The following is a 23,607-nucleotide window of genomic DNA, read 5'->3' on the forward strand; positions in this document are numbered from 1 at the left end:
TAAGAAATAGTGTAATTAAGAAATACGTGTTATTCGTATTTCAATGGTCCTTTTATCAAATCAGATTTTTTTTTTAATATTTACATATTTTCCTTCTTCCATGACAAACCGTAAAAGGCAGCGTTTTTAAGTGCAGATAAAGGAAAGTAGTGGATTTAGACAGCGTTTGAAACTCCCTTAGGTTGTGATAAAACAATAATTGAATAAACTAAGAACTGACGATTATATATGTATGCATTAAGCTGTTTACGAGTACCTAGCATAGCCTACTCTGCGTTGGTTTAGTAAATACAATGGCTTTCTTACTTTTTTTTAGATCACGTTGCCTTGCTGAAACTGTCAGTGTTTGGACTTGCCTATCACAAGCCAGATGGCAAAACATTAGAAGTAAAATTGTCTGTGAACACACAAAATCACACGAACAAATCTCGGAAAAAAAAACTGTACAAAATTTTACCGATTCGCTCTCGACCAGATTTAAAATTTTGTTTCGGCCGAACTTCAAATTAGGAATACAAAAGAACGGTGTGTCGAGTGTGTACCAAAATCAAATCGTGTTTAGCTAGCTGGTGAGTCTTATTGGAAGCTCTACATATTCCGAATATTAGTGAAATTTGTCCCCATTCCCGAATCGCATTTGGTTTTACATGACATACGCACACAAATGGAAGTCTTACTTGTAATTGCATATGTGTGGGCACGCTGTTTTCGGAGTAATCGGTTGGGATTAACTTTGAAATTAATACTTTTTTTAATTTGCCTTTTCAGACGTCTGGATATATGCTACTTTGACTAGTCGTTAACTATTTTCAAGTGATCGGAAGCAAACGTAGACTCGATTAACCATGGGTAAAAAGGGCAAAGGAAAGAAGGGCAAGAAGCCCGCGGCAGTTGTGGCTCCCATCGAGGCACCACCATGTCCTCCGTGTCCGGAACCACCAAAGCAGATGCAACCACTTGACGCTTGTCCAGAGTCTAGCGGACCCCACGATGTCCTTCGGGCTCAACCGAATCATTACCCGGCTCTTCTTCGTATTCCGGAAACGATGGCGGTAGTGGGCTCTGAGAATGGATGCTACGATAGCATTTGCAAGCTCCTGAGAGCCGGATTCCGGTGTGCCGAGCGAGTTTTCGTGATGGCCCCTTGGGGCAACTACGTGGTGTTCCGGTATCACAACAATAATGACTTTATTTACTTTCTGTTTGATGGATGCACCTGCGATGTTAATAGGTTCCGCTATCTAGACCTCAGCTGCGGAACTGCCGGATTTCTTTTCTTCGATAATATGCACGACGTCATTAGTTATATTATCCAGTCTCGAAAGACGCGTCTATATCTGGAGAATCTAAACAAGATTGCCATCGATCAGATTGTGGAGGAGTATGGCGCTGTAACGTACACCCAAAAGGCGAAATGTATGCGATTCGCTTAAATGGGTCCCATATGACTTCTAACAAAAGAGAGGAACGCAATCACACGACGAGGATAATACTGGACGCCAGGCTTTGCTTTAAACATTTAACATATTTTGGTACAATCTTTATCAATAAATAATAATCACTTTGGAAGCAAATAAGACCAATTTGCATAGCCTTAATACCAATAGCGGTGATAGCGTTAAACCAAAGCGTTTATTTTACATCTCCAAGTTAATCCTTTTGTAAAGTTTTGCTAGGCAAGTCGAGGTTAGCGTACGATCAAAAGAAGCTAAATAACAATAGTCAACTTACATTATTGCAATATTACTGTGGATAAGATACAAATTGTAAATTATGCATCTGCATAATTTTGATGTTACTCGACTTAAAAGAATAAAGCGGACGATCCCAAGTCCAAAGCCCTCAAATTATTATTGCTTGCTACAAACTGAAAGAAGAAGAAACCCAATAGAAACAAGGTGAACCTTCCAAGTAAGAGGTCAATTTTTGGAGGCCCATGAATTGTGAAAACCGCTAAGTATTCGCAACAAAGTGCCAAACAAGCAAACAAGCGCCGGCCACACGATTTTTGAATATTTATAAAATTAGTCGAATTGTTGATAGATGATGGGATGTTAATTCGAAAAATTTTATTTTTCAAACAGATTTTCAGTATTTTAGATATTATTTCAAAATTAAATATTGTTTACATTACTTGCTATAATGTATATATATTGTTATTTTTTAGTGGCTGCGATTTCTAAGCAATATATTTACTTGACATTTGTCTGGGCTAAGAGAGAAGGCTCGGCTGGTTCGGCCAATGTTTCACCGGTGTGGCAAGTGTCCGGTTTCCCTCACCATACCTCGTGTGCCCCTCCTTAACTCCCGTAAGCACCTTTTAACTATCCACACTCCTGACTAGCCATGTCCCATTTAACATTTTACAATGAGTAGCATATTTGTATGGCTGCGCGGCGTTTTAAGGCGAGATTGAGGCACCGCAAATAGAGTTAAATATATAATAATTTAATATACGAATATTTCAAATTCCATTAGTTAATATTGCACATTAAACCACAAAAAAAATGTATATTTTTTACAAACATCCGTAAAGACTTGTACTAGTACTTTTTTTTGTCCGCAGTGTAAATCGAGGGGAACATGGGGCGCAGATTGACAGACTAAGACGAAGGTATCTATTTTCCGAAAAAATATATATACTTGCCCTTTCACGTTGTCGGCAAATGTCAGCCTACTATTTACATATATAAATGCACACCTCACCCTCAACTATTTGCAGACTCAAAAACTTTGTCATCTCCCCTTTTGAAGCTCCTGCCCCGATGACCCCGCTCGAAACTTTTTACTTCTCGAATAAAAATGATTTCGTCCTTTAAATTATAAGTTTTTATTATTTATTTTTAGTTAAGAATATAATTATTATTTATTATTATTATTATTTATTTATATGTGGCCTGGACTTAGATCATCTCCAAGACTTTTTGCGCTTTGCTAAAAAACAGCAAATTCGCTTCTATTGTTTCGGTCTTGGGTTTCCGTTGATTGAATTTTTGGTTATTGCGGTTACCTTTTACCAGCTTTATGCGCTGCATGCAACATTAGTCAATGACACTCGTCGCTGGATGGTGATGTTGTTGTTGCTTAGTTGCCAGTTTGCAACATCATCTTGCGTCAGTCGCTGAAATGATTATATATATTTGGCATGAACCTCCTCTTTCTTACTATGTGAATATTTGTGTAATGTTTGTAATAGGTTTTCTAATCTATTTGGGATTTCTTCAAAACAAACCAAATAATCGTTATAGATTTTAAATCAATTAATATTCTTTACATACATATACAAACATTGTTTTATTGACAACGATTAATAAACAGTTTAAGCAGTGGTTTCCACCCTCTCTTAAGTAAAAACAAAATTGTGCAAACATTTGTTGGTCAATTTTTTGCTGTGTCAACAACAATCATTAATTAGATGCAACGAAATTACCACTCAACTGCTGCAACATAATAAAAATTCAAATGAGTTGCATATTAGCTAAATGAAATCAAATGACAGGAAGCAAACAACGTGAGCAACAACAGCAACCGCCTTAGCACCGAATATACAACATATTATCGAAGAAATTCAATAACTGCTCATTGTGAAAAATGGCTAACCAGCCACACCAATTTCAGGGGGGAGGGGTGCGCTTTACGCGCTTTTGATCAACGGGAAACTCGTTTGATGCAGTGCAATCGAATTACATTGCTATGAGATGCAGTTGCAACTCTCGCTTACGCTTTCCTTTTCGTGTTGCGCATTTCACTTCTTTCTTCTCTTCTCGCGTGCACAAAGCAGATCTTGGCACAATAAATAAATTAATCGACAAATGACGTATAGTATATGAGGACAGCTTGAAAGTTAAGAAAGACAGAGCTATAACAGAATGATCTGACGAACTAATAAGTCCGGGGTGACACATCTTTTCAATTTGCATGATTTTGTTGTTTATACAGCTCTGTACATTCAGCTTGGGCTTCTTTTCCTGTTGCACTCATAACTACGAACCGTCAAATGGACTTGGCTTGGCCAGCAAGTGAAAATGCTTTCGCTATGCAGCAAAAGCGTGTGACTTTTCGCTTTTTGGTGTCTACCGCTGTTTTTTTTTTTTTTTTTTTGTTGTATTTTCTGATTTTGGTTTTCTGCTTTCGGCCGCCGCTGCAACATTGATTTCCTCTTTCATGGCCGGTGGCCGAGATCCGCAATTGCAACTCCAAGAGCTGCAAAATGTTTCCTGCTCCGCTGCAAGACGTGCACTGCGGGGAATAGGTAACAGAAACACAGGGGCTACCAAATTGTCAACATTTCGCGAGTATTATTCAATTTGCATGAAGACAACAAGGAGAAGACAAGTTTACTTTCGCTCTCTGCAAAACCTCGTCAAGCAATTGGCACATTTCTAGCTTTTTAATGCACGATCACTTCCCTTATTCCATTAGACATCTTTGCACACATTGCACAGCAAAATTCAAAACGAAGAAAACGAATTGAATTTAAATTCTTAATCAATATAAAAAATGCATACAAAAATTACCAAAAAGTCTTTTAGACCAGGGGCGGAAGGTAACCCAAAGTTCGTCTTTCTCCTTGCGAAATTTCCTCTGTCTCGTTAAATTACAGCAAATTCCCTCGCCGAAAATCAACGGCAATAAAGCACAGCGCATCTTCAATAAATTTCATGCAGCTGCCGGCAAGATAAAGCTGTAAAAATTATACAACAAAATCAATTGGAGTTTCAGTTGCCTCCGTTTCAATGTTTTTATTTTTTCCTGATGTTTTTACTTTTTTTGTTACCTCTTTGGGGCTTTCGTCGTATGCCGACATTTGTGTTATATAATAGTTGGCAGAGTAATCATTACGATCGCTTGTTTGAACAATGACCATTAACACTTTACTGCTTTTACCTTTGCTGCACTCCAAAGAATTTCGAATTGAATTTTGCGCAATGACCGTTTACAAGGGATGGGGCTACCTTTTTTAATTTAAGAAGCATTGCGAGAAGCGGAACAATTTAAGACAAGTGAGCGAAATATACCAACTTTTCTGTCGACACGTGCTACTTACCGGCTTGGCAATTACCTGAGTATCTTATTGACTGACTGCCTGTGTACTGGCCTGAGTGACTGACTCATCGAACTATTGTATGTGAACATCTTCAGCATCCAGCGAGTCATCCGAACATCTGCGACATCTTAAATTTACAATTACGATTGCGCACGACGCAAAATATAAGAGACAAAACAGAAAACTGAAAACAAACGATGGCAAATGGCGAACAAAAAAAGAATGTGTTGCAATTCAAAATAATTGTTTATGCTTGGCATTAAAATCGTTACAAAACAAATAAAACAACCCGGTTGCGTTGGTTGTTGAAGTTTTTTGAGTTTCCTACATTAAGATTGACTATTTTCCGAAGAGAGGAAGCCGTGCACAATCCGAATGACAATACAATTTCCCTATTTCAATAGCGAATTCAATGACACGGAACATCACGGATAATAGCTCCTTAGTAGTTTCTGATTAGAATTAGTTTTATTTATAATGACAATATCAGTTTAATTCAAATACCATAAGATATAATACTGATGGAAAGTAAAATACACCTTCCCTTAAATTTAAGTTTTATTTGAAAAGATCAGAAACGGTGTATATAACAAGAGAAGTTTAACAAAATTAAATATTTTTTTAAGTGAACACAGTTTGAGGGACACAGTACAATCGCTTCCTAGGCACAAAACTGCAGTCTCCTCTAGGTTTTTCTACCACTTTGGTGGCATACAGATACAGCGAGACTGAGGGACTTGAAGAGCCAGCATGACAGGTGACTGCTTACAATTTATTTGCATATTAGTCGGAAACTGTGAAAGGCTAAAAGGCTGAACAGCCACAGACCTTAAAGTGGTTAGGCAAACAGAAGCCGCCACCGACAAGAAGACCTAAACTCCATTTTGGGCTTGTAAAAGTTCGATTGTAGATATTTGCGTAACAAAGAAATTGTATTAAAAAAACTCGAGGCGTAGTGTTCCTGATTCCCCAGTAGCGTGAGAGTTATTTCCTCACTGTACCTAAAAAGAACTTTATTTACATAAGAGAAAATGGAAATTTAGATATCTGGCTAAAGATTTGGCCCTTCTACCCATTCAACTATTAACTTTATGAACAAATAATGATTTTTAAAAATATTTTTTTCGTGCATAAGATGATTAATTGAACTCAATTAATTTAATTATATTTATAAATATAATGATCTATTCATTTATTATAATAAGAAATGTATATTAATTATTTTAAAAATGAATTATAATATGTACTTCATTTTGAATGAATTCAATGATATTAAAAATAAGGAACACCTGTTTGCACGAATTATACATCGACGGATGCCAACAAAATAAGAGCTAGAATGCCAAATTTAAAATAGCCTAAACTTATTTTGACTACGAAACTCGTGACTATGGTGGGCGCTTCGCTTTCAAAGTCATTTTGGATGTTCTCATGTTGTTCTTTCCTGTCAAGTTTTTTTAGTTAGTTTAGTTTTTATTAACAATAAATTTCAATTACGCTCACGATTTGGATATCAACAAAGTTTTCAGCGGCACGAAACGAAAAAACAAAGCAGAAAAAGGGACACAAATGGTGTTAAATGGTAATATTGAACATTTTTTTCTTCCGATTTGGCTCTAGTTATCAGAATTTTACACTTGTATCCGTGCACATATGTATGAACATATTTGTAGATAGGTTTATGTTTTCGGCAAGTTCTACTAGAGCGAAAGTAGTCTTATTTTTGAAGTTCTATCAGTTCATAAAATAAATAAAATAGTTAAATAAAACTAAACAGAATACTGTCTCGGAAATACATACAACTGGGTAATTAATCATCTAATTTTTAAATTTTAGATAAAATGTCAAATTCTGGAATGAGTAAAGAATCAAGTATTTAAAACCTACATCAGTAATATTAAACCGTGGACTGACAATGTCGATGATATATATGTATATACATATCTAAAATCAAGAGAGATGGTATTGTCGACTCCCCCGACTCAGCTAGTAGAAATCCGATAGCGATATTTCATAATGTTTCTGGAAAATCGATAGACACTGGTGAATAAAATGGGAAACATTTTAAAATTGTTCAAAACTTGTTCACGCCATTTTGGGGGGCGTGGCAAAAATTTTTTTGACAAATCAATTTCAAATTTCCAAAACTAGAAAAAATAAGAAAGAACATCAACCAATTTTTAAAAGCGTGGGCGTGGCAGTTCTGGGCGGTTTGTGGGCGTTAGAGTGGCAACATGGATCAACCAAAGAAACTAGAATAATTATTCTCAACAAACTTGCGTTGCGTCTATGTCTCTAGAATCTGTATGCTTAATCTCAACCTTCTAGCTTTTATAGTTCCTGTGATCTCGACGTTAATATGGACGAACAGACAGGTGGAGAGCCGGACAGACGGAAATGGTCATATCGACTCGGCTAATGATCCTGATCCTATGGTCGGAAACGCATCCTCTAACCTGTTACATACTTTTCAACGAGTAACAGGTATAAAAAGTAGGCAAGACCAGTAACGTTACAGTTAGCTATGACGAACAGTGTGGTGAAATTAGTAAATATACACATATATATTAAATACGTATATCTCAATAACATAAGGGAATACAAAATATTATAGAAAACTTGAAGGAAATAAGGAAGGATAACTGATAGTTATTTATGCTTTCAGTAGAGGAGAGTAACTTAAATGTGCACAATAATAATCTTGCACCAAGGTGCTAGGCATGAGGGGTACGCTTTGCCCTGGTGCTTCGTGGGTTTTTAGACAGACAGTCGCCTCGAGCGTATAATTAAACCATTTGCTGGCCAAACCAACCCGTTTTACCCCGCCAAGTTTTCCGCTTACCCGTGGCAATAAATTATCTTGTATTTTAAAGACTAATTAGACGACAACAGAGTTTTGTTCAAAGTTTTTCTAGCCAGCCCACCAAACATTTTTAAATACACTTAAATGGGTAATCATTCTTAGTTTAAATATCCTCAGTATAAATTTACTCAGTAAAGGACGAAATGTCAAAGCTAATCGAGGTGTTTCTGGGTAATCTGTGGACGCAGCGTTTTACCTTCGCCCGAATGGGTTTGGATTTACAGCCTGATGAAAAGGGCAATGTTTTGCGATCTCCGCTTCTTTATTGTATTATGTGTCTGACCACAAGCTTTGAGCTCTGTACCGTGTGCGCCTTTATGGTCCAAAATCGCAACCAAATCGTGCTTTGTTCCGAGGCCCTGATGCACGGGCTACAGATGGTCTCCTCGCTACTGAAGATGGCTATATTCTTGGCCAAATCCCACGACCTGGTGGCCCTAATTCAACAGATTCAGTCGCCTTTTAGGGAGGAGGATCTTGGGGGTAAGGAGTGGAGATCTCAAAATCGGAGGGGACAACTAATGGCTGCCATTTACTTTATGATGTGTGCCGGCACGAGTGTGTCATTTCTGTTGATGCCAGTGGCTTTGACCATGCTTAAGTATCATTCCACTGGGGAATTTGCGCCTGTCAGCTCTTTCCGTGTGCTGTGAGTAATCTTAAAAAGTATGAACATTTTAATCAATTGGTGCAATTTGGTATAATGTCATTTTATAGATTGATCTTTTCTATAATTTTCCAGCTTTTTGTAATTTATGTATATATGTATGTACTGAGATACTTTTTTTGTTCTTATCTCAGACTTCCATACGATGTGACACAACCGCATGTTTACGCCATGGACTGCTGCTTGATGGTATTTGTGTTAAGTTTCTTTTGCTGCTCCACCACTGGAGTGGATACCTTATATGGATGGTGTGCTTTAGGCGTGAGTTCACAATACAGTCGCCTTGGTCAACAACTTAAAAGGATGACCTCCTGTTTCAATCCATCTCGGTCTGACTTCGGATTAAGTGGGATTTTTATTGAGCATGCTCGTCTGCTTAAATTAGTCCAACATTTTAATTCAAGTTTTATGGAGATCGCATTTGTGGAGGTTGTTATAATCTGTGTACTCTACTGCTCAGTAATTTGCCAGTATATAATGCCACACACCAACCAAAACTTCGCCTTTCTGGGTTTCTTTTCGATGGTAGTTACCACACAGCTGTGCATCTATCTTTTCGGTGCCGAACAGGTCCGTTTGGAGGCTGAGCGATTTTCCTGGCTGCTATACGAAGTAATTCCTTGGCAAAACCTTCCTCCACAACACCGGAAGCTTTTCCTTTTTCCAATTGAGCGCGCCCAACGAGAAACTGTTCTCGGTGCTTATTTTTTCGAACTGGGCAGACCTCTTCTTGTTTGGGTAAGCACATTCCTTAATGTTGTATTAATATTTTAATTTATTTTATTCAAAAAGTTTATTATTTTACTAATTGATCAATATAAATTAAATTTGTTTGTATTATTTTCTTAAAGATATTTCGCACAGCAGGCTCTTTTACAACTTTGATGAACGCTCTCTACGCAAAATACGAAACGCATTAAAAACAATATGTTTACTGATATATTGTATGTGAAGTCAAAATTTATGACTTAATAAAGTACTTTATTAAATTAGTATTTGTGTACTATTTTTTAAATCATTTTTATTTAGGTTTAAAATTACAATTATCATAACTGGTTTTATGTACAAACACATAATAAATTTATGCTTAATTAGACGAAAAGAATTACATTATAGTTGCGTATAAAATATATATTATATATAAATGTATATATATAAATATATAATATATATGTAGTAGACTACGGGCTAATTTAAAAATTTAACAAACATTGCGAGATTAAAAGCAGACAGACAAAAAAAAACATAAAAAGTATATGTATATACTATGGTAAAGTGCTTGCATTTGTTGACATGGAAATTGGGGTGGCTATTACATTTTGTTGTGGTTTGCATTCATCTCGAAATACAGAGGTGGTCAAAAGTATTTACACAACGAGCTTTTTTTTCAATTAGTTGACAATTGAAAAAAAAGCTCGTTGTGTAAATACTTTTGACCACCTCTGTATAATAAATAAAACTAACAACGGTATTAGAAAGTTTGGGTGCGTGCTTTTTAGGCTTATTCTTTATGACGCTTAACTTAGAGCTAATAAAGGCTCTATTTCTTGAGGATCCTGGACTTTGGGAGCCGGTTTTTTTCGGTATTTCTTCTGCAACTTTGTATTAGACAATTTCGACTTTATTTTCGAAGAAGTTTTATTATCAAATTCGGTCTTTTTCGGCTCTTTTTCCCTGTCCAGCTGCTCTAACTGTTCAAATATGTTTTTGGGATGCGGATGAGAGTGTGGTGCAGTGGCATTTTTGGCCGCATAGACCACCACAAATTGCGAAAATGCCGTATCAGCGGGCGTGTTGATATCGGCAAAATCGCGAAAATTGGCAAACTGCTCCTCTGGATATGTGTACTTTTGTACAAATCCCTCGGATGGTCGACCGTGTCCATTGTTAGCGTCTCCATAGATGTAATCACTGTTATCTTCGGGGTGATAGGGCATTTCCTCCTCCGGATAGAAGGTTCCACCTCTAAGGACACCAAAATCCCCACTTCCAAGTATACTGGCATCGAAAGTCCGCTGCTGAGTTGCTGGCTGTTGTTGTTGAGTTGTCAAGAGTGGAAGGGGTAAGGATAAAGGAGTTGTCTCCGATACAGGCGGGCCGTGTCCAAAATAGGGTCTGGAGTGGCCCAGTGGAGGAGCCTCATGGTAGAAAGGTGGGTAGAAATTTTGGGCAGCCTGCGTATGAGAATCGCCAACAATCTTCGTATTTGGATTAGCAATGGGCCGGAATGGCTCCTCCCCATCAGCATTTTGTTGGGCTGCGGATTGAAATTTTCTGGGTTGAACTCTAGGATGAATTCTAGCTTGAATTTGTGGCTGAAGATGCGTTGTGGGCGGCATATGAAAGTGTTGTTCATGTGACTTTAGTACAGTGATTGGCGAAAAATCATTTGGCTCCATCAGCATGTCGCCTTCCTCTTCCGGAAATTCGTCTGAAAAATTTTAAATGAAGAGGAGAATGCAAAAATTAGTCGAAGTAATCTACTTAAAGGGTTAAAGAGACCCGGATCCTTAAAAAAGACTGTAAGAATCGTTACTTTGCATTCGCCTGTCGTTAAGGATTTTGTTAGCCTACATAATTCCAAGTTTTAATTTCTGTCTTTAAGGCAAGGCTGTCGGGACTGTTATATTCGTTTTAACATGTTTTAATTTTAATTTGAAATATTTTTTAAAACTTTCGGCCGTATGATCGTATGTACAAGTTTGGCTGGTTTAAACCATATTATATTGTTAAAATAAAATTTGAAGACATAATGACCCTGATGGCGATAATGATGTCGGTATAGATGTTTATGGAGATGTCCATGTAGATGGTTTAGTACAATAGGGCATAAGCATTAAATTGAGCGTGTCGTGCTTAAAACAAGAGTCCCGCGCGTATGTTCATTTTATATGTATGTGTATACTCATATCATCATGACATGAGCAAGTCTATTTACTCACTTACAACAAAATTGCGCATTGTGGTCGTCGTCGTTCATGTTTTTTTCCACGGCTCTTCTTAAATTTTTTTTAGTTTTCACTCTCTAGGTTGTCCCTGATTATATGTACGACTGTATTTGATGGCGTCGTGGGCGTTGGCCGTATAATTAACACATAGTTACGTGTATGTCTAAGCAACGAAGCGGTAGGATGCGTGTCTAATTGAGCATAAAATGACCGCCTTAATGCGTCCACCATAATAAATAATGATCAAAATATAGCTTTAGCATTTAAAGTGATCACAGTACGTACAGTAAAAATTGTAAAAAGACGATGACATGAAAACACTCTTCGACCAAGGCGACAGAAAAAAAGAAAATGGCGGGCTATCCGGAAAACAGGGTTAAGCAAATTTGTACAACACTGGTTTATGTGCTTCACAAAAAGTCAAGACCCATTAAAAAAACGGCAAAACGGTATAAAACTGTTCAACACTATTTAGTGAAGTAGCTGATATTAGATAGTCGAGGAACTCGACATAGCATTTATTTTTATTATTACGCTCCGTATCTCGCAAAATTTTCCCACGTACCCCCATTCGTTCCTATTTTTGAAGTACTCCCCCTATTCCGACAATCGGCTTGCTGGCATCATCTATCCCCTGGGTTCCACAAATCGCAATCTCCTGCGGCAACTCATCAGCGGCAGTGTAAGGTTTTCCGGCACATTGTTGGTACAAATAGCACCACAAGTGTGTTAACAAAGATATGATGGCTGTGGCTTGTGATCGTGTCCACTGCTTTAGCTTTTACTCGGCACCTCATGACTTTCCAAATCAAAGGTGCAAAGAGGCAAGTGTCGACACTTTCACAACAGGTTAGATGAAACTGACTTTTGCAGTTGATTATATTTCATGGGTTTTTGGAGCTTGGTGATGATCAAGTTTTAAAGTCTTCAATCACTCAAAGCTATCAAATTGACCTTTCTTCTTTATTCTACTTTCAAAACTAAATGTTTTAAACATTCAACAATTCAAGTCCTCATGCAATATCCCAACAGTCAGTTATATAGGTGTTTCACGACCTTTGGTATTTCAACAGCAACTTGCTAGATCAGGGTGCAGGATTTTCACAATGACAGCTGTAACGTCGATTATTTACGAGGTCGTTACAGCAGCTTGCATACTAAACTAAATGTTTGCAATTAGCTGCTTTTTATGTTGCATTTTAATGAGACTTTTGCCTGTGTCTTTATTTCTATTTGCCGTATTATTACTTTTTTAAGCTCACCACCTTTTTGTCAAGTTTTTCCGCATTGAGGCGAGATAAGCTCGAGGCTGCATGTCAGCCACTAAAGTTGTCTTCATTTGCAATTCGATTGCACTTGACTGGGCCAAAAAGAACCTGGCCAGCTTCGGCATGATGTTTTGTTATGCTATAATGATAATGACTCAGCTCTAAGTCGAGGTTTACCAAGTTTTTAAGCGAAGCCGGCCGGCTATACAGGCGGTCAATGTCAGTTGTTATTGGGATACATATTGCGATTGGGTGTATGAGATATTTGAGGAGGGAAAAATTGTACGTGTTAAAAAAAAACTACTTGGACGAGTCAGCGTGAATCGCTTGTCAAGACTAACCACTCAGTTAGCTTATGCCACCTATTTATTTTCAACGCTCATTTGAATAATAATAATTAATTTCGATTTTCTTGGGCTTTGAACCGCATTGTTACAAGTTTATTAAATATTATTTTACATTACATTTATTAAACTAAGTAAAAACTATTAAAAATGTAATTTTTGTTTTAATGTTCAGCTGTGTACGTAATTTCCGCTATGTTTGTAAGGCCATATAAGATCGTAACAATAATTGCGATCAAATAACGTTTTAAGGCATATGGTAAATGCCTGCTTAAATATTATCAACAAATGTTCTCATGACTGGCTGGATGAAAGGGGAGGCGCAGTTGCTCCGTTTTACAATGTAAGAATTAACAATTTCTAAGTCATGTTTTTGGAAAGCTGGCAGAGACAATGGGGTTCATACGAACAGACAGATGAAAGACCACTAGTGGTTAAGTATATACATGTATACTTTTACAGTTAGAAACACAAATATACTTTCTGCGATGCCAGCCAAAAAAATATATAAGTGCGTAGCTTCCGCACCATTAAGTCGATAATCAATGAAAAGGAAAAAATTGTTGGAAAAAATATCAATACAATTTGTTGGGCATGCCTGTTGTACACTTGAACTTTAAAGTTCAAAGCAAGCGGTTGACATTTAACTTGACCAATAAAGGCAGAAGAATTCTGCAGCGCCAAATGTCAGGCTGAAAAAAAAATCCGAAAACGAAACAAAAGACTTAAGCGCGAACGTGCCTCAAAGACAAACTTCGAAGGGGTGGCAATTGTGTGGGAGTGGTTTATTTATGCCGAGCACACAAAATCTATCGTTTCACATGCAGTTGGCAATTTTTTTATCAACCCGCATTAAACAATTGACATAGAACTCAAGACGTCGAAAAATATTAAGAATGCTATGTTTCACTGTCTTCTGTTTCGTGTCCATTTCAGCTTTTGAAATCAAGACTATAATGGCTAAGAAGAGCCGTAATTGCTCCGACTGATAAATGAGTTTGCGCCAATTTGAATTTGAAAAGCGCTCTAACTTTAGCATTGGGGCTAATTTCTACACACCACACGTCGTTCGGCAATTAGCCGTATTTCAGCCATGAGCCAAGTCAATTTTGTTTTGAACTCGGTTTCGGTTTAAGTTTCAGTTCACTTTTATTCGGCTGAAGTCTTTTGAGACTTCGAGTTACAGATATGTGCCGGGCACGCCAACATGATCGCCATTAGCTTTAGGCTTTGCTTAAATACCAACTTTATGCACACATGCAAAAATCCAATGTTCATTCAGCTGCGTGAATTTTTTTGATAAACAAATTTACCGAAAAAAGAGAGAATACTGCTCTGGCAATGAATATTTTTTTAACAATGTCATGTTGAAATAATTAAATTTTATAATCATAAAATAACTGTATATTATTGCTCTAGTTGTATTACTATAAAACAATAATTGTGTCGTACAAATTTTTGTCTGTAAATAAGTAGGTGCATTTCGAGTCCATGCCCCAACCAAATCTTCCACACATCAGTACATTGCAGTAGGTGGAAGGGTTTACTGCGCTTATTAATATTATCCATTGAGGGTAATTTCCCCGTGTTCAAATGTCCCCGGCTAACGCTTCTACCATCTCCTTCTTTTTACAAAAATAAAATTAAAATTTGATGCAATATGTCTTTTGCCTGCAATAAAGATTGTCATAATTTTACAATACGCGTTTGTGCAAATTTATAATAATTCTTTTCATTACAATTTTCAGGGTCATCATTCCGTAGAGATGTTTACATAAATTTCATGTGATATTTTATATTTTGATTATAATTGTTAATGGCATGGTAAACCTAAATTAAGCCTTTGTTTCAGAAACCATTCTTGAAATAATCTTTTCCTTCTCAAAGACTTTCGGTCCCCGCATTCTCATTAACCGCTCGACTAATGGTGTGTTATCATTATGTTTTATTTTGGCCCCGGCATTGTCATTGAAGTGATTCATTAAGCTGCAGTTTTACGCTAAGCCGAGTTTAGCTCGTAATTGGAGCCAGCCCGTATTTTCCCCACCCGGGGGCCATATTTCCGGCTCACTCAGGGCTATTGTCTTAATGGCTTACAAAGCATAAAGTATTGTAATGAGTGGAAGGGGGGTTTACACCCCAGGCTGGGAATCTTACAGGGGATTGGGAAGTGGCCCTGGAACCTGTTCTATTTCGTTCGTTGCTGAATTTGCTAACAGACATTTTCAGTCAAAGATTTCCAACTCTTTTCCGCATATTGGTCAACCGATCGATCGACTAATTGAACATGACATTTTCCAATAAACAACAATTACCTAATGTCTGACCTTAGGTTGCTGTAAAAATGGCATGATTAGCGGAGCAAAGATGTTTGTCTACATGATGAGCACCAATGTCAAACCCAAGCGAAGAATAACAATGGCAGCTCAGCTCATACACGTTTTTATAGTTAAATGTCAACCACTTGGCCATTAATTTTTTAGTCAGTATCTGAAATAAGTATGATTTGTTGAGGCTTTTCACGGACAACACAATTGCCATCGAAATGTTCATATCTAAAAGGCAATTAAATTTGTTTAAAGCCGAAAGGCTAATTGATGAGGTGTCAGCGTTAAACGCCTTAACCCTTAAGGGTAGAGTACAAAATATATTGATCGAGCTTGTCTATGGCGTTTTTTGTATAGTCTCAGCACTACTTATTAAAAAATTCAATAAGCTTGTCGTGCAATTGGTCTCAATTATAAATGTTTTTAACTATCAAATATCTAATGAAAGTGCCGACTAGTCGCTAACTCATCTAGTTGGCGGTGGCTCTATTAAGATCATTTTTTTTGGCTTTAGCTAACTTAAATAAAATATTTAAAGTTCGGATCCCAATGATTCCTGCTCCTCTTGTATAAGTTAAGATTCCTGGCCGCTAAGCAAAACCAAATTTGAATTTGTTTAGTTTGGAGGGATCATGGGCTTGAGGGCCAATGACACAGTGGTGCTCCGTCGTTGTTCGCAGAGTAATTAAATACAGAAGGTTAGTTGGGTAAATAGTTTATTAAGGCACATGATGGGGTTACAGGGCTACGATAGCGAAAACGTCGGACGGGGGCTTTTTAGTCAAAAATGCATTGCATTGTGTCTAAGATGCACAGAATTGAAGAATTAACATATACAATAAATATTGTCACCTTAACACAGGAAAATTGTGGTGTGACGTAACTTTTTTTGAATATTCCAACAAGACTTTTAGAATAATATTCTTGATTATATTTCATTAATTTTTCGTTCTGCGTACTAGTGGGTTCTCTGCAATAAATCATTGTGGGTAGAACATTGCCAGGTTTTATTGAAATTTTTTTGTCGCACACCCGCTAACGTTTTCCCTATGAAAACCATGATCACATGATGAAGAATGAGTATATATAATTATATATAATGCTAACTGGCCAAGGACAGGCAGCTAGTTAGTTGCGTTTTGTATCTGTGGTCTCTCCCATTTTCCATAATGTTGTTTTGTATTCAATGATTGACTAGCCGACTGGCTACCTGACTGACTGACAATGCATGCCTCACTGATCCGTGTGCAGTGGGTGGCCGATTCTTGGGGCATTGAATTTCATGGGTGCCCAGGCATTGTATTAATTTGGTCGTAGACATATGTATTCTTGTACTGCAAAAGCTAAGAAGCGCATTCATGCGATTCTCTACGCTTATGCAATGTTTTGAGCTACACCTTTGTCTGCTTGCTGCCAGTCAAGCGTCGCCTTTTTCTTTTATTGCGAGGTTCACGTCTGAGAAATCTAGTGGGCGCGGTTCTTTGGAAAGTGAATCTACTTGGTAATGGTATCGATATCCCTACGATTACATGTACCAGGCACTTAAGTGGTCAAAAGCGTTTGTATTATATTCACTTTAGTGACTAAAATAAGCCTTGTGCACAATGTCACGTGATGGGAATGTGTATTCGTAATCAGGACCACATGCCGAGTCCATGTGGCCATCTCTGGCTGTACGTATGAATGGGCAGAACCATAAAAGCGAGAAAGTTAAGCTAGCTTCAAATTATAGTGTTATCCAAAACCAAGTAAAAACAAGAAAGGAAGCTAGCTTCGGCAATCTAAGCTGTGTTGGTAAATTTGACAGAAGTTTATACTCTCTAAAGTGCAATCAAAGCCGAATCCAACACATATTACAATGAATTCAAAAGTATCAGACTGTCTGGGCGAAATCCATAATTGAATACCTATGCTAACTAAATCCCTAAGTCCTACCAAAATATTTTTTGGGAAAAGTCCAATTTTTTCGCATTTGTTTTATGATCAGAACGTCAACTGAATTAAAATGAAGACGAATCAAACGAAGTGGCATGAATTTTAATGGTGTTTTACGCACAAGTATATATATTTCATTTTGAGCTTTGTGTGGCTGAATGGTTAATTAGGTTGCAATTGCATACTTGGCGCATGCTTGATGTGAGCATTTGGGCATTGAACATTGGAAGCTCACTCGCTGAGTCAGCAAACGTTGCCGTACGGCAAACACGTTTTCAGATCAAAACTGGCAGGAACTATAGACCATGACACGTACACCGAACAAGTAGACAACGGACAGTTTTTCACATGAGCAACAAGCGATTTCGCACCATTCATTTCGGTTTTGTTACTCGGGCCAACAAGGTGAAGGTTGAGGGACATTAAAATGGCCCCAAAAGGATGACAATGGAAGAGAACATATAATTAATTAATTTCTGTCTTTAGATATATATATATAAAAAAATAAGTTACAACAATTCAATAATGTAAGCGTAGAATAGGTTTAAAATAAATCTTAGCTTCGTGGGCAATACCAGGATCTGCATGTTATATTATGGTACATACTTTACATATGCCATTTAGTATTCTTTAATCTTAAACGTTAACAAAACAAGTAACTTGCTAAAATATTTTCTTTATCTATAACCGATAACTCCATATAATGTTGTTGCAGTGAAACCCCTACCTACAATTCGGCATTCCTATCTGAAATCCAAAAAATTATTCAGTTGCATGGCTAACTGCTGAACTGCAAACTAAACCACAATGATTTCTGTTCACTTAAAAAGCTTGGCTCATCCTCAGACTCCAAATACATATTTAACTGCAAAACTGATTTGATTTTCTGATTGATTTTCTGTCTGTTTTGTTATGAGTGGGGGGAGGCGATTATTTCAACACTACCCACAAACCGGTCATTATGTTCATAACGCAATTTGCATTCACCTTTCCAAAAGCTGCGTATATTATGTTTGTTGTCTTTACGATTTTTTGTGTTTTGGCTTTCGGGAAATGGAACTTTGCTGTGATTTGATTGATTGCAATAGCCAGCAGTGCGTGTCGAAAATGGCCAAAATGCTCAAAACGACGTTCAAAATATTATCCTATTGGCCAACGAACCGAGCAATTACGTTATATTCGTTTATTTTGTGTTATTTTCCCTGCGAAAGCAAAGAAGACATCATTAAGTTTGAATAAGTCGATTGCCACACTATTTTTTTCAACGAATTGCGCCAAATACCTTCGACACACAAAGGCACGAAAAAACAGCTCAAGTTTACCGCTTGTAGCTCGAAAATCGCATTTGAAATGTTAGGACATAGAGCGAAAGCCGCAGCACGTAATTTATCAGCCCAGAGAATTTTTTTTAAATGAAAAGTGTATGAAACGAAAAGGAGATACTCTTGATGGTGTTGATGTATACTTCATGCGTTAGTAGCTGGAAAACAATGTTTTGCAATTTACAAATAATATCCACAATAGATTGAGTCCCTATAAATTACCTTCACATCAGGAATGTTGGGTAGCATAAGACAAGAAATCAGAACGGAATACAATTTTATCTCTATGCGTTAAAAATAGTATTTTTACAGACGTTACTTAATAAATAATACACATCCTCGACGATGATTACTTGTCAAGTCAATCTATACATAGCCGTCTGACTCCCCATATTACTTGAGTATCTTATAACCAAGGCAAACTTGAAAATTATATTGTATATACATATAGTATTTTCCAATACCATATGCACAGAGTGCCGCAAATTTTCAATTCATTTTATTTTGATGCCAAATCGATTTAAAAAAAAGGGAATGTGGTCAAATGTGACGCGTTTTTTTGTGGTTTATTGTTATATTTTAAATAATTTTGCGCCATTTTCGTTTATTGTAGATCAAAAATATTAAGCTGAGTTTGCTTCTTTAAATTTGGATTATGTAAATTGGGATAATTCGACGATCTACGATCGGTTAAAATGGTTCTACTCAGTTGTTACAACCGTTTGACGATGTCATAAGTTTCCACAAATGAGTGATGTGGCATATGTACCCGCCTTTTGTTTTAATTTTAGCCCGGACTATTGTGTTGGTTGCGATTGCTCTCATTTCCCAATAAACACGAATCTCAATCACAGTGCTCCAAAACTTAGTGTACTTTTAAGTCATTCAATCAGGTCGCCGAATTTAAAAGTTAAAACCCACCATTTAAATAAAACACAATTCGCGGACATAACAAGGACAATAACATCAACATCAAAAATAATAAATAAAATAAAACTCACAAATCGAGTAATAAATCGATTTTAAAGTCGAAGGGAACGTGGCCACGTTCTGAAACAAACTTGCACAACGTATACGTTATTAGGATGCTGTCTCAGCTTTCTTAGCTGTTGTTGTTCCCGAGATCTCGATGTTCATCCAGACAGACAGACTTGCATGTCCAGAGCGACTCGGTTATGAATTACAATTACAAACAAAATAAAATAATTTTTTTTTACCTATTATTCGTGTACTTAATATTTTTATCATAAGAGCGGCTCTCGTAAATTTAATTCATTGTTCAAATGAATGGAAATTATTGTTTGCTTCAGTTGCACTTTAACGCATAGTTTTCTCAGATTCAATGTGATCATTATATACTTGAGGGTTGAGACCTGTGGCCCAAATTGGGGGCGTCATCATCAGTGCGCCGATTGTTTAGATCTGTCCGCTCTTACATATTTTTTTGTTTTTTCACAAGCCTTATACCCATGGCTTGGGAAATTGTCACAAGGTAGTTGCGGTTGTGATGTAATCTGTGGTTTTTAAATTTGCCCCATTGAAATAAGTATTGAGCCTCACACGTAGTTTCAGAAGATTGTTCAACGCTTTTAGGACTATAAGAGACATAGTTTAGGATTGTTGTATTAAAATCAGGATCAGGTCTGTGAGAAAAATATAAATGGCGACATTTTTTTATGGCAGTTTGGCTAAAACACAAATTAAACCCATTAAGACATTTCCCAGGGGAAATATTTTTGGTTTTGAGTGGAGAAAAGTGGTACATAATTATTGGAAATTCGTACGAGACATAAGAGAGCAGACGGAAAGAGTCGCTCGCAAAATGTCAGATATAATAGAAGAAAATTACGCCAGCAAACAGAAAAAGGGAAAATCAGGCCTGCGGTACTCTTTTCCCCTTTCTTTTCTCCTTTACCCTTCTTTCAATCTTTACTATAACTCTTTCAGTATTTGGAGAAGATGTGGCAAGAGCTACGCGAGATGTCTGGGAAAACATACCCGGCATTGTTTTTCGGTGGCCACATTTTCCCATCTTCAATCCCCCTGATAACCTATTTTTGATGTATTTTTTATTACATCGTTTCTGCTGACTATTTGGTTGACTTCCTTTTCGCCTTTTTGTTATATGGCTTGCTCAACTGCAACCTAAAAATTAGCAACTCCAACTGAGATTTTTACACATTATTTAACCCAAAACTGAAATGATTGACACATTTTGTAATAATTTCTAGCGAAATGGGGCACTTGTGATTATTACCTTGAATTAAAATTTAGTCGATTCTGTGGTTGCGGTTACTGGAAATTTATTTATTTCTATTTTTTAAGATTATATGTGAGGCGAGGGTTACGCATATATAGTTTTAGTGCTGTCCCAATGTTATGTCTCTACTTTAACGAAAAACAACAAAGGCTGACTAAGTGAAAGCGCTGCTGCCACAAATCAAAGTCTTCATCAGCGGTAGCTGCTCAACTTATCACAAGTCGAGAGGCTATGGCCAATGGCCGCTGGTTGATGACTTCAAGTCTCATAATTCTCGTGGCAGTTAACAGTTTCACTTTCACAGCAACTAATTAAGTCACAGATACAAACAGATTTAAAAACATACCATTTTTGTGATGGATAGCTTCCTGATCCGGTGCTTTGGCCGTGGTTACAGATGCAATGAAGAGTACTATCAGACAGCCGTAGATAACTGAGTTACTTGATGCAAGTGCTCCGCTGATTTGGTTTGGTGTATCTGCTGATTTTTTTGATGTTTTTTCCAGAAACGTTAATATATTTTTTTGTCTGCTGCTCCGACAGATTTTCTTCGACAATGCCATATTTGTATTTTGTCTTTTTAATGCGTTTTATAAAAGCAAGTATGTTATTGGGAAATACCTTTCTATCAGTAAATTCGTCGCCGAAGCTGCAAAGCAACAACACGAGCAATGAAAACTGCAAAGTGAAATTTCACTTTCGGACTTTGAAGTGGAAACTGAGATCAGGCTTAAGATTGGTTTTTTCTCTTCAGTTCAAAAGCAACTCTGCTTCACGGAAAAAAATAACACAAATTCACGGCCCCACACAAAGGAAGACTTTTTTCTTCAATTTCACTTAATATTTTACCTCCTAAATGGAACTATAAAAACCAATGACAACTTCGATTGCCAATTTATTCGATTTACCCCAAAACATTATTAATATTTTATTGCCGTTCCTGCTTATTTGTAGCTTTGACTAAAAAAAATTATTTTGTAAGGTAGCAGCAACTGCAACAAGTATAATCTAAGTGCAGGATAGCTGTTTCTGCTTTTTCTACCACATGCAACGCTAAACTATAATGCAACTATTTCTTCGACCAGTTTGGCCAAGAGGTGTTTTTTTCGTTATTGTTATTGTAAACGCAACTGCAATTGTAGTTGTGCAGGAAACTATTAGCGCGGAACAGTCAAATACCGAAATTATTTCATTCGATTATTTGTAACTTATTTGCATTTCGTTACAGTTTTGAGTAGTGATTATTTTAATTTTGAGCAGTAATTATAAATGCGGAAATGGGGCGCCATCAAAACATTAGGCACTTGAACAAAAAATTATAAAAAAAACTACTACACACAAATGAAAATAGGTGCGATGAGTTTGTGTAGCTATTCATATTTTGTACTTTTTTTGGTATTATGGTAAATATCTGAACACCTATTAAAAGTAGACACACACATTCTTTCGGGGGTTACGGGGTTCGCAAGTGGGGTACAAAACGCACTTTGTCAACTGGCGGTTTAAATCGCGCTGGCGGCCAAGTAACGCGACGTGTGCCAAGCGGTTCCAGCGAACGCCATCAACGGTCTGAGCGGCGCTTGCGCAGTCGTAAACTTTTAAGCTGTCGTACTACAGGCGGCTTAAAAACAAAGAGTGGTAGTCAGAGAGAGCGAGCAGCACTGGGAGCGAGAGCATAGGTTTTCATGAACAACAAGATAGCTTTCGATCAGCTGAGCAATGGGGTATACTAGATATGTTGAAAATTGTAAATCAGCTAGAAGAAAGCTTTTTCGACTGCATAAAGTTTAACATGTTTTTTTTTAATTATTTGAATATTTATTTTAAGACTTGCGGTTTAAAACAAATAACAGTGCCGCCATTGTTAGTAGATACATACATGTATGCAGAATATTACCAGCCCCCATATATGTGTAACTAAACAAATATTTACTTTTAAATTTATATCTGAGTACCGGGTATCTGATAGTCGACGTGCGCAACGTTTGGGTTGCTTCTTATTTTTATTTGTCAAACTGCGTGCCCCACAAACCAGTAACTATAGTACAACTGTTTTGCCAGCTTTTGCGTTTGCGGCTACCGCTCCTCAATGACTGAACGAACAATAGCACGTGAGGTGACTACGCTCCTCCTGGGCCTTAAATCATACTGGTCCTGTATATTATTAACCTTAAAATTTTTGTAAAACAAACACACAATAAAAACAAAAAACATCAAAGGGCACGCTGGAAGGGCTGCAAAATCTATTGCATAAGATACTGGTCAATCATAGCTTAGTTGGTTAATTAATCGAAGTAATCAGATGTGCCATTGAATGCATTGTCCAAATTGGTATTAATTACCATTATCTTATGCGATAAGGTCGAAAAATTGTTGTTTCTTGGCGTAAAGTATTCACGCTGATTACAAGCTCCATATTCGACATAATTTGACTATTGCCAGTAAACTTGGATAAGATTGACTGCTAGGTTTTGGTGTGTGACTTATGAAATATATAAATAGCTTTAAATAAGTGGTTCCTTACAAAGCTAAGTCCTACATGTTAATGTGGCCACCACTTCTTTAGATAAGGTGACTTCTTGAAAACTTAACTGAATACATTTATACCCACACACGCCTATGTATA

At 37.0% G+C, this 23,607-nt stretch overlaps 3 protein-coding genes across 4 annotated transcripts; 2 read left to right on the forward strand and 1 right to left on the reverse strand.

The window, feature by feature from the left end:
* The first annotated feature begins 342 nt into the window (after nucleotides 1–342).
* Nucleotides 343–1,733, forward strand: LOC117147712. The gene is made up of 2 exons (XM_033314709.1): nucleotides 343–569; nucleotides 769–1,733. The coding sequence occupies exon 2, from the start codon at nucleotides 846–848 to the stop codon at nucleotides 1,431–1,433; it is 588 nt and encodes a 195-aa protein (XP_033170600.1). The 5' UTR covers nucleotides 343–569; nucleotides 769–845; the 3' UTR covers nucleotides 1,434–1,733.
* A 6,320-nt stretch (nucleotides 1,734–8,053) lies between these two features.
* On the forward strand, nucleotides 8,054–9,525 carry LOC117148325 (odorant receptor 1a). The gene is made up of 3 exons (XM_033315658.1): nucleotides 8,054–8,559; nucleotides 8,712–9,315; nucleotides 9,429–9,525. The coding sequence occupies exons 1-3, from the start codon at nucleotides 8,054–8,056 to the stop codon at nucleotides 9,495–9,497; spliced, it is 1,179 nt and encodes a 392-aa protein (XP_033171549.1). The 3' UTR covers nucleotides 9,498–9,525.
* A 248-nt stretch (nucleotides 9,526–9,773) lies between these two features.
* LOC117148326 lies at nucleotides 9,774–22,568 on the reverse strand. 2 transcript variants are annotated; one of them, XM_033315659.1, is made up of 3 exons: nucleotides 22,468–22,568; nucleotides 21,328–21,630; nucleotides 9,774–11,008 (listed from the first exon to the last, which is right to left on the reverse strand). In XM_033315659.1, exons 2-3 carry the CDS (start codon nucleotides 21,542–21,544, stop codon nucleotides 10,095–10,097), a joined length of 1,131 nt encoding a protein of 376 aa, XP_033171550.1. In that variant the 5' UTR covers nucleotides 21,545–21,630; nucleotides 22,468–22,568; the 3' UTR covers nucleotides 9,774–10,094. The 2 variants fall into 2 exon arrangements, with proteins under 2 accessions (XP_033171550.1, XP_033171551.1); XM_033315660.1 differs by having other exon boundaries at nucleotides 22,422–22,560.
* Nucleotides 22,569–23,607: the final 1,039 nt, after the last annotated feature.

The sequence above is a fragment of the Drosophila mauritiana genome, chromosome X (genome assembly GCF_004382145.1).
Source record: "Drosophila mauritiana strain mau12 chromosome X, ASM438214v1, whole genome shotgun sequence".
NCBI classification, from domain to species: domain Eukaryota; kingdom Metazoa; phylum Arthropoda; class Insecta; order Diptera; family Drosophilidae; genus Drosophila; species Drosophila mauritiana.